This window comes from Oncorhynchus clarkii, chromosome 24 (genome assembly GCF_045791955.1).
Source record: "Oncorhynchus clarkii lewisi isolate Uvic-CL-2024 chromosome 24, UVic_Ocla_1.0, whole genome shotgun sequence".
NCBI lineage: Eukaryota > Metazoa > Chordata > Actinopteri > Salmoniformes > Salmonidae > Oncorhynchus > Oncorhynchus clarkii.
In genome coordinates this window covers 33198890-33211087 of record NC_092170.1, presented here as the reverse complement: position 1 = coordinate 33211087, position 12198 = coordinate 33198890, and the positions used below count along the sequence as shown (strand labels likewise).

The window sequence follows — 12198 nt, the reverse complement described above, 5'->3', positions numbered from 1 at the left end:
GAGAGCAAGCAGGAGGTAAACACACATGGACACTTGCTGTTGCGTGCTACCTCATGATAGATATCATCACACAGGAAGATGCCTGATATCACATTTCTTTTTTTTTTTTTTAACTTTTATTTATTTATTTTTTTAATTTTACCCCTTTTTCTCCCCAATTTCGTAGTATCCAATTGTTGTAGTAGCTACTATCTTGTCTCATCGCTACAACTCCCGTACGGGCTCGGGAGAGACGAAGGTTGAAAGTCATGCGTCCTCCGATACACAACCAACCAAGCCGCTGCTTCTTTAACACAGCGCACATCCAACCCGGAAGCCAGCCGCACCAATGCGCCGGAGGAAACACCGTGCACCTGGCCACCTTGGCTAGCGTACACTGCGCCCAGCCCGCCACAGGAGTCGCTGGTGCGCGATGAGACAAGGACACCCCTACCGACCAAGCCCTCCCTAACCCGGGTGACGCTAGGCCAATTGTGCGTCGCCCCACGGACCTCCCGGTCGCGGCCGGTTACGACAGAGCCTGGGCGCGAACCCAGGACTCTGATGGCACAGCTGGCGCTGCAGTATGATATCACATTTCTTAGTGTGAAATATGACGACATCGCACTAATGTAGGCATTGCCCTATTTACATTATTTTTAATTACAATGATGGCCTGGCAAATAGCCTCCTGTGGGGACGGGGACTGAGATAAAAAATATAGGACAAAACACATATCACGACGAGACACCACAACACTACATAAAGATAGTCCTAAGACGACAACACAGCATGGTAGCAACACCACATGACAACAACATGGCAGCAGCACAATATGGTAGCTGCACAATATTGTAGCTGCACAAAACATGGTACAAACATTATTGTGCACAGACAAACCACAAAGACAAGAAGGTAGAGACAACAATACATTGCGTGAAGCAGCCACAACTGTCAGTAAGAGTGTCCATGATTTGAGTCTTTCATTTGTGTTTTGGGCAGGTTTTTGGGCAGGATAAGCCACACAGTCGTACAAGCAAAAATATTTTGCACAGACTCTTTGCTTTGATCCATCTGGTCAGCTCTTTCCCTTTTAGGGACTGTTGGCTATGACTTCTTTCAGCCATTTTGCCTGTATTTTTACCCTGCTGTTTCATTATGAAGACTCCATTCTTTTGACCTGAGATTGTATACTTAACTTTGAACATTGAAGCTTTCTGAAATGACACTTGGCTACACTGCAGATCTCTGTGGCTTAGAGGCAGCCTTGGTTACCCTCCTGCACACAGCCCAGAATGTCTGCAGACTGCAGCTCAGACCAAACTATGTTTTCCTCTGAGTTGACGCGAGGCCTTGTCTGTGATCTGCTGCTGCAGAGGGTTTCGAATCCCCCAGGAGAGAGGGGAAGACTGCAAGCCAGGCAGACACACAACATAATATACAGCCAGGCCAGATGGTTTCCTGACCATGACTACAGCCAGAGGTACTCCCGGCATGTGACACCATTCATACAACTATTTTGTTTCAAACAACTGAATTGGAATGGCTGCATAGCAGGAATTCTTGAGGTGAAAGTAAGAAGTGTGTTCACTAAGTATAGACCTCTATGTACGTGCTATTATGCTGTCGTGTAATAATGTATGCTAAGATAGGCGGGTCGTTCCACGAATAGAGTACAATTTGGGTAGCGTAACTTGGTAAAATAAAAATATATAACGGTCTGTCATTAAGAGCACACTTCATAAAGATGTTTTATAGAGGTCGGCCGATTTCAAGTTTTCATAACAATCGGTAATCAGCATTTTTGGACACCGATCGTGGCCGACCGACTGACTACCTGTTATGCGAGCGCAGCAAGGAGCCAAGGTAAAGTGCTAGCTAGCATTAAACGTATCTTATAAAAAACAATCTATCTTAACATAATCACTAGTTAACTACACATGGTTGATGATATTACTAGTTTATCTAGCTTGTCCTGCGTTGCATATAATCGATGCGGTGCCTGTTAATTTATCATTGAATCACAGCCTACTTCACCAAACAGGTGATTTAACAAGCGCATTCATGAAAAAAGCAGTCTGTGTACCTAACCATAAACATCAACGCATTTCTTAAAGTCAATACACAAGTATATATTTTTAAACCTCATATTTAGTTAATATGGCCTGCTAACATTAATTTATTTTAAATAGGGAAATTGTCACTTCTCTGGGCCGCCTGGCTTGTTGCGAACTAATTTGCCAGAATTTTACGTAATTATGACATAACATTGAAGGTTGTGCAATGTAACAGGAATATTTAGATTTATGGATGCCACCCGTTAGATAAAATATGGAACGGTTCCATATTTCACTGAAAGAATAAATGTTTTTTATTTTTTTTAAATGATAGTTTCTGGATTTGACCATATTAATGACCTGTGGCTCGTATTTCTGTGTGTTATTATGTTATAATTAAGTCTGATTTGATATTTGATAGAGCAGTCTAACTGAGTGGTGGTAGGCAGCAGCAGGCTCGTAAGCAATATTTCAAACAGCACTTTCGTGTGTTTGACAGCAGCTCTTCACTGTGCTTCAAGCATTGAACTGTTTATGACTTCAAGCCTATCAACTCCCGAGATCAGGCTGGTGTAACCGATGTGAAATGGCTAGCTAGTTAGCTGGGTGCGCACTAATAGCATTTCAATCGGTGACATCACTCGCTCTGAGACCTTGAAGTAGTTGTTCCCCTTGTTCCCCGGCAAGGGCCGTGGCTTTTGTGGAGCGATGGGTAACAATGCTTCGAGGGTGACTGTTGTCGATGTGTTCCTGGTTCGAGCCCAGGTAGGGGCGAGGAGAGGGACGGAAGCTATACTGTTACACTGGTAATACTAAAGTGCCTATAAGAACATCCAATAGTCAAAGGTATATGAAATACAAATGGTATAGAGAGAAATAGTCCTATAATTCCTATAATAACTACAACCTAAAACTTCTTACCTGGGAATATTGAAGACTCATGTTAAAAGGAATCACCAGCTTTCATATGTTCTCATGTTCTGAGCAAGAAACTTAAACTAGCTTTTTTTTTTTACATGGCACATATTGCACTTTTACTTTCTTCTCCAACACTTTGTTTTTGCATTATTTAAACCAAATTGAACATGTTTCATTATTTGAGGCTACATTTTTTTATTAATGTATTAAGTTAAAATTAAAGTGTTCATTCAGTATTGTTGTAATTGTCATCATTACAAATAAATAAATACATTTTAAAAATCCGGTATTGGCTTTTTTTTGTCCTCCAATAATCGGTATCGGCATTGAAAAATCATAATCGGTCGACCTCTAATCTTTTATCATCTCAAGGGGGTAACAAAAAGACTATAGTACATGCCAATAACGTGCCATTAAAGTAACGGTTGACCGTAACAGGGTTGAAGTTTCCATCTTAATTAGCCATTAATTAGCCCTTGTGATATGGAGAAGGGAAGCTTTGTGCAACAGAGAAGGGCAATTCAATGCAAGCTTCACATTTTTTTTACATTGTTAAAACATTTCTAGCTCATCTATTAGTAACAGGGTGTTATGCTTAGTTTTCCATCACTAAACACCAGAAAAGAAGAATAAATACTATAATTTGACTATTATATTTCAATGTTTCTTAAAAAAAAATTTTTAAATAAAGGAATATAGTTTTACTATATTAAATAAAATGAGAGTTCAGTTGACGTAACAGGGTTGACCTTAAGAATGATGAACAGGATTAAATGAATCACGATTAAATGAATCACTAATCATATTAAATAAATAATAATCTTCAGAAAGGACAATCAAAGCAACAACATAACTAGGGCTTTACAATCATGATGAAAACTTGAAGAAGTGTTGGGGTTCGATCTTCCCAGGAAAGTTGGAAAAATATGACGAGGGACAAAATGCAGATAATGTTTTTTATTCATATAAAAAACCTTATTTATAGAAATGTCCATGTGGTATATATATTAAAAGGCACTTCGTTAAATGTACTACTAGTAGTAGGCTTTATTCCATACTAAGTAAAGGAAAATAACATTAGGCTAGTAAGGATTTTGATGTTCTGAACCCATAGTTCCCTCTGGTCTTTGACTTCTCCCTCACCACAACTCTACTTCCCTACACACGTGTTGCACTGGGATTGATGACATAACATCAGCACCCTTGTCATTCTGAGTGTTGACAACAATGTGTTGACAACACTCCGGTTACACTGTTGAAAAGAAAGCAGCTACCCCCCCCCCCCCCCCCCCCCCCCCCCACAACACAGCCTGGTTATAAATAGCCTCTTGCTAGGTTTAGTTAATGTTCTGCTACATTTAACACCCCTGTGGTTTTCTGCGGTGAGCAGCAAAGTTCCTAGGCCACAATGTGGATTTGAACAAATGGCTTGCTTTGGTTTCAAGGTGGACATCATTTTGGCTGTTGTTAGCCTACCCATAAGCTGAAGTGTGTTACAAGCTGATTGTCACTAGACTAGGGCTGACCCCATTTAGTTGACCGGTCGATTGTTTGTTTGGTCAATAGGCTGTTGGTTCACCAAGATTTTTTGGGGGGAGCAGTGGCAAATATACAAAAATGATTTATGGCACACGAGACACCTGTCTGATTCATACCTGTCTGAGTGGACTAATCCATTGTGGAGGCCTGTCTGAGTGGACTAATCCATTGTGGAGGCCTGTCTGAGTGGACTAATCCATTGTGGAGGCCTGTCTGAGTGGACTAACCCATTGCGGAGGCCTGTTTGAGTGGACTAATCCATTGCGGAGGCCTGTCTGAGTGGACTAATCCGTTGCAGAGGCCTGTCTGAGTGGACTAATCCATTGCGGAGGCCTGTCTGAGGGGACTAATCCACTGCGGAGGCTGCGGGGATGGCACACCAGTATCACCAGTAGTACAATTACTGTTAATTCCCATTTGTTTAGTTATAGTAATTTATGTTAATTTATTTGATTTATTATTATTATAGTCTTACTGCTGTCATTGTAGGAGTGGACACGTTGTTTGCAGAGAGCACAACTTAGGCTACACTTGTTAGAAAAAGGTTGGTTTATTTCATTCCATTTACGAGTTGTCAAATTATTCGTTGTCTTTTGTTTTGCAGCTCTCTTGTCAATATTGACTAAGGACATGCACCTGATTATGCATAGAAGTAGGCCTAGGCTACCTGGCCTACCTGCAAATATAGGCCTATAAATGTGCCCATTTGATACTATTTCTGATTGTCTTAACCATCACAAAGGAGCTTTTCAAATAACATTTATTCCCATCAAAAAGCAAGCAAGTAAATAAAGTGTGTTTTTACATCCATAGAGAATGACAGTAGTTCCTCGATGTAGCCTACTTTATACATTTTTTTGCGTCTCTCTATCGATTACCACTCCGCATGAAAGGAGGAAAAAATGTCATGCTCTGATCTGGTGTAAAAGTCCTAAAATAGGCCTACCTAATTACTTCTTATCCCTTGCGCAAATAGTCTACAACTGTGTCTGTGGCAGGGGAAACTGAGCACACAGAATATTTTATGCAATGTTGCAAGTTTGCTAGCACTAGCTTTGGGACATACCAAGTTAATAGTTGATACAGTGTTTCAAGTTTCTTGCAGACAATGTTCCCTATAGCCAATGTGATTAATAGGATATTTATTTTTATCAGGATATTCTCTACCTGCAGGCTGCAATGTTTTTATTTGTTGGCTTTAAGTAGGCTATTTTTACGTAGATGGCAATAAAAGTTACTTTTATATTTGTATCATTTTCATTTAGATAGAATTTTGATGAACCACATGCCATTGATTTTGAGATGTGAAGACTTTATTATACATGAAATGAAACTGTTCCACAGAAATGTACATATAAAACTGGCACATAGATTAGTAGAAATCATACGAAAGCTTGGCACTCCAAATGGAAAAGGTTGCCGACTGCTGTTGTGGCCTTCAGCAGCCTAATGGCAGAATCTGGGTAGGAGGAGAACATATTCATTTGTTTGTTTTATTCTGGGTAGGCTATATTCATCTGTCTCCCTCTTTAGTAATTTATGTGTCTTCATTTTGAATCGCAGTGCATCAGACAAGCTCAGTAGCCTACATATAGTTGATTTTATTCAAACATAGGGTGTGTCTATATTTGGGAAAATACAAGTTTAAAAATTTAGACCAATTGATTGGTCGAAAGAACAGACGGCTCTTGGTCAACCAAGTTTTTTGTTGTTGTGGACAACCCTACACTAGACCTACTGTGTTGTATCCAGATACCTTCAAAACGTTCCTGTACCATACCGGGGTATACGGTATTACTGGCAGTGCACACAAAGGGCGCTATTTCTTTCCAAACAAAAAAATAAATATACATTATTCTTTTGACACACAAAACAAATACTGGCAGCAGGGATCTTGATCCAGTAGGAGATTGTATCTGCTCTAAGAAGCTTGATCTTGCAAGCTAGCTGCTAAGCCAGCCGCTAAGCCAGCCGCTTAGCCTGCCGCTTAGCCTGCCGCTTAGCCTGCCGCTTAGCCTGCCACTTAGCTAGTGCGTTAGCAAACCAAATGCATAGGTGGAGCCCTGAGTTGGAAATAATTTATTTGGCACATCTTTGATAGTGTAACTTGTAACTTACAAGCAGTGGCGTAGCTTTAGGGCGCCCCAAACTGTTGGAAATTTCTACCAGTATACAATATGGGACTTACCGCCCAAGTTCAGGTATTGTTGGGAGCCCTGTACAATTGCTGGCCCTGTACAACTGTTGTCTCAAGTTGAACTTGTCTTTTCTCTCTCAGAACTCTGTCGCATCGATGAGCCTCGGTGCCACGATGAAAATACCATCCTCAGCTTCGAGGCCATCCGCAGTATCCACAAGCAGATGGATGACGATGCTAATGGCAATGTGGATGTGTCAGAGACGGACGGGGTGAGTAGTACCACCAGGTTCCCTACACAATGTGGGCATGTCAGAGAAGTACTGGGTGAGTAGTACCACCAGGTTCCCTACACAATGTGGGCGTGTCAGAGAAGGACTGTGTGAGTAGTACCACCAGGTTCCCTACATAATGTGGGCATGTCAGAGAAGGACTGTGTGAGTAGTACCACCAGGTTCCCTACATAATGTGGGTGTGTCAGAGAAGGACGGGGTGAGTAGTACCACCAGGTTCCCTACACAATGTGGGCATGTCAGAGAAGGACTGGGTGAGTAGCACCACCAGGTTCCCTACACAATGTGGATGTGTCAGAGACGGACGGGGTGAGTAGTACCACCAGGTTCCCTACACAATGTAGGCATGTCAGAGAAGGACTGGGTGAGTAGCACCACCAGGTTCCCTACACAATGTGGGCATGTCAGAGAAGGACTGGGTGAGTAGCACCACCAGGTTCCCTACTTCAATACATTTCAATAGCATTTGATAGATTACAGATGTGTGATGTGTTGGAGAGGATGTCGCTACTGTCCTGCAAGGCACCAGTCAAACCTGTCTATGTGAGTCACAGTGAAGTGGCCAGACGGTATCAGTACTTTAATCCCTGTCATCCACCAGCAGGGATTCCTTCCGGAGATGGCCGCAGATAATGAGATTAGTTAATGGCTGCTCGGTAGTGGCTTTTACTTTGCTATTGAAGTAAGTGGTGGATTTGTGCTTCTCATGTTGTAGTGCTGTGCTTGAGTTCACTGAGTAGAAACCCCTGCTGGTTTTTACTATGTCGCTGGAGTAGTTGGCTCCTGTTTTACAGGCTCCTTACCAATTGCTATTTTGTGTGTTTTTTGCGTGTTGTTTATAACTTATTTTGTACATAATGTTTCTGCCACAGTCTCTTGTGACAGAAAAGAGCTTCTGGATATCAGAACAGCGATTACTCACCTCAAGCCAGACAGATTTTTTCTTTAATGAGTCAGACGCTAAGGATTTACTGCTGATACCTGACCAGGCCCAAATTCCCATAATTCGCATAATTCGCATGAAGAAGAGACGCTGATACAGGTCCGGGTGCCTTGTGAGAATTCGTTGGCTAGTGAATAACCCTCCTCTACCATCCGTCCTATTGGCCAACGTGTAATCATTGGAGAATGAACTGGATGAGCTCCGTTCAAGTCTTTCCTACCTGGGGCTAAGCTTTCTGTCATCCAAGGCCCTAAAAATTGCCAAAGACTACAGCCACCCTAGTTATAGGCTGTTCTCTCTGCTAACACACGGCATGCGGTACCTGAGCGCCAAGTCTAGGTCCAAAAGGCTTTTTAACAGTGTCTACCTCCAAGCAATAAGACTGCTGAACAGTAAATCAAATGTCCACCCAGACTATTTGCATTGAACCCCCCCCCCCCCTGCTATTCAATGTTTATTTTCTATGCATTGTCACTTTACCCCTGTACATATTAACTCAATTACCTTGACTAACCTGTACCTCCGCCTATTGACCTGGTACCGGTGGCCCCTGTATATAGCCTTGTTATTGTTATTTTATTGTTACTCTTCTTTTTTTTTTAACTGCATTGTTAGTTAAGGCCTTGTAAGTAAGCATTTCACAGTAAGGTCTTTACCTGGGAGTGTTGGGATAAGGCCCCTCTCTGCTGTGTAACCGGTGTCCTGGGCCTCATCTTGGACTGGAAGAGCTTAGCAAGGCAGCACAGCATTGCCAGGCCAGTCCAGGCATTCCTTCAGTCAGAGAGAAGTCAGGGCTGCAAAAATGACACCTGTGTGGCCTGACCTCGCCTCCCCTCCCCGTATCAGTCTTCCTTTCACACTGCAACCAGTAGTAGAGCAGCCACGGCCAGGCTGGGAGAGGAGAGGCCTGTAGGGCAGCCACGGCCAGGCTGGGAGAGGAGAGGCCTGTAGGGCAGCCACGGCCAGGCTGGGAGAGGAGAGGCCTGTAGGGCAGCCACGGCCAGGCTGGGAGAGGAGAGGCCCACCTCAGGAGGCTCTGGTCTGGGCTAGAGCTGTCTTCCTCTGCAGCGTCTTCTGCAGGGGCTAAGCAGTTTGAGAAGGAGACACTGGCTCTGCAGACATCCCTGAAGCAGCCAGCCTGTGAATTAAGCACATATCTCCAGTGTCAGTCCTGGCTCAGAGCCGGCACTGAGAAAAGCTGAACAAGACATGTAGAGTGCTTGGACCGAATCAGCTCTGATGCCTGGGATCTTCTTAGAGAAACAAAAATGTTATGATCATGTTTCATCATTTTTGGGGGTATTTGATTAGGATCTCCATTAGCTGTTGCAAAAGCAGACGCTACTCTTCCTGGAGTCGACACAAAACATGAAACATCATAATACAGAATATTAATAGACAAGAACAGCTCAAGGACAGAACCACATACGTTTAAAGTGGTGCAGCGGTCTAAGGCACTACATCGCAGTGCTTGAAGCGTCACTACAGACACAATGTTTCGATTCCAGGCTGTATCACAACCGGTTGTGATTGGGAGTCTCGTAGGGCAGAGCACAATTGGCCCAGCGTCGTCTGGGTCTGGCCGGTGTAGGCCGTCATTGTAGAATTTTTTTTTTTTGTTCTTAACTGACTTGCCTAGTTAAATAACGGTTAAATAAAAATCTAAAGCTAAGATGATTGAAACAGCATGTTGCAGCTAGAAAACACACCGGACCAGGATTTTCTGCTACATTGTCAAAGAAACGGTATGATTTATTGCCTGATTGATTGTGAGTGTCCGCCCTGTAGTGAAAACCACCCACACTATGCTCTGAAGAAGGAAAATCAGCATCATGGCTTGTCCTGCGCCCATGTTCTTTGAGATGTTCTTTGTGTGGGCGTGTGTGTCGTACAGCAGCCAAGCTTCTTCCTCCCAGTGATAACAGCATGGGGGCTGGCTAGCGATGGAGGAAACAGAATGTCATCTAAGCCCTTTTGCTGTGCTTCTATGTTGTTGCTCAAGAGAACTGGAGACACTTAATGTGTCTGATATTACTTAGATTAGGCTCATTAGATTGAAAGATTGGTGAGTGTTTAGAGTAGAGGAGGAACACTTGATTTCCTGTTTGTGTTCCTCATCAAATAATGATCTATTGTCCACTGCTGTTAGAACTGGAGTTATAGGTTTGTACTTTCCATCACAGGATCTCAGGCCAGTAAAGCTTCAGTGTAAAATATTATACATGTACATGGCCAAACGTGTAGATCTTTATTGACATTCACTTTGTAAGACAATGTCTAGGTCTTAATTGTCATTCAGTCGCAAAAGGCCATTTGTTTTCTAGCCCCTTCTCCAACTGTGTGGTGTGAATAAAGCATAATGTTCCTGGCTGTTCCATTAATTCTAGGCTCCTCTCTACTGCACACTACTACAGTAACAAGGCTGGGTGCACACAGTGAAGTGAGCCCGGTCTGCAGCAGGCTCAGGGCATGCCTCTGTTGGTTATTCTCTGAGCACGCCGTACAGAGATCTTTTTATCCTTCCCTTGTATAGCTGACACTTTGCAGTCTCTTAGGTCTACCTCAGCCTTGATGTAACGGTTTGATTCCATCATCTATAAGTGACAGGCAACAACATATTTTTGGCTGATTTGATTGATACATCCCCTGTTCTTTCTTCACTTCTCTCTGACCTGCACTCTGTCTTCCTTTCTGTTTCCCTCCATGTGACCCTGGCGACCTCCAGTTCCTGAGGGAGGACCTGAACTACCACGATCCCAAAGCCAAGCACAACAGTTTCCATGGAGACGACCAGTTCATCAGTGTGGAAGACTTGTGGAATACCTGGAAGGGTTCTAAAGGTGCTGGAACTACGCTGTAACTAACACCGTGGTGTTACAGGAGCCTCCCGCTCTGTCACTGCTCTCTACAGGCTAGCAGTACAAACCAGTCTCCCCTCCAGGCATGCTGCCCCACTTAGTGCATCCGTGTGCATATAGGAGAGTCTCAGACGATGAATCTCTTTCAGTACACTGTGTTCTGTGTTCTCCTCTGAGAGGGCTGCTCTGTCCGTCCAGCCCTCCTCGTTTGAGGTCTCACTGCTGACTGACACCATGTTAGCTACATTACCAGACAAAAGTTTAGACATACCTACTAATTTCAGAGTTCTTCTTTTTTATTTTTTATTACTATTTTCAACATTGTAGAATAATAGTGAAGACCTCAAAACTATGAAATAACACATGGAATAATGTAACCAAAAAAGTGATAAACAAATGAAAATATATTTATATTTGAGATTCTTCAAAGTATTCACCCTTTCCCTTAATGACAGCTTTGCACACTTTTGGCATTCTCTCAACCAGCTTCATGAAGTAGTCACCTGGAATGCATTTCAATTAACAGGTGTGCCTTGTTAACATTTTATTTGTGGAATTTCTTTCCTTAATGCATTTGAGACAATCAGTTGTGTTGTGACAAGGTAGGGGTGGTATACAGAAGATAGCCCTGTTTGGTACAATTCCATATTATGGCAAGAACAGCTCAAAGAAAAACAACTGTCCATCATTAGTTTAAGACATGAAGGTCAGTCAATCCGGAAAATTTCAGTACAGTCGCAAAAACCATCAAGCGCTATGATCTCATGAGGACCGTCACAGGAAAGGAAGACCCAGAGTTACCTCTGCTGCAGACGATGAGTTCATTAGAGTTAACTGGCTCTCATGAGGACCGTCACAGGAAAGGAAGACCCAGAGTTACCTCTGCTGCAGAGGATAAGTTCATTAGAGTTGCCTCAGAAATTGCAGCCCAAATAAATGCTTCAGAGTTCAAGTAACAGACACATCTCAACATCAACTGTTCAGAGGAGACTGTGTGAATCAGGCCTTCATGGTTGAATTGCTGCAAAGAAACCACTACTAAAGGACACCAATAATAATAAGAAGATACTTGCTTTGGCCATGAAACACGAGCAATGGACATTAGACCGGTGGAAATCTGTCCTTTTGGTCTGATGTGTCCAAATTTGAGATTTCTGGTTCCAAATGCCGTGTCTTTGTGAGACGCAGATGACGTGAACAGATTATCTCCGCATGTGTGGTTCCCACAGTGAAGCATGGAGGAGGAGTTGTGATGGCGTGGGGGTGCTTTGCTGGTGACAAAGTGATTTATTTAGAATTCAAAGCACACTTAACCAGAATGACTACCACAGCATTCTGTAGTGATACGCCATCCCATCTGGTTTGCGCTTAGTGGGACTATCATTTGTTTTTTCAACAGGACAATGAACCAACACACCTCCAGCCTGTGTAAGGGCTATTTGACCAAGGAGAGTGATGGAGTGCTACATCAGAT

The 12198-nt window shown here is 42.9% G+C and overlaps 1 protein-coding gene across 3 annotated transcripts in view; it reads left to right on the top strand.

Annotated features, from left to right (window-relative positions):
• The window catches only part of LOC139382345 (stromal interaction molecule 1-like), a 61685-nt gene that overhangs the window by 9744 nt on the left and 39743 nt on the right, over nt 1-12198 (top strand). For 2 of the 3 annotated variants that reach the window (XM_071126315.1, XM_071126314.1), the window contains exons 3-4: nt 6772-6902; nt 10592-10706. In XM_071126315.1, coding sequence (XP_070982416.1) covers nt 6772-6902; nt 10592-10706 — 246 coding nt within the window. Of the gene's footprint in view, nt 1-6771; nt 6903-7213; nt 7233-10591; nt 10707-12198 lie in introns of those variants that run through there. The other variant, XM_071126316.1, reaches the window with a different exon arrangement.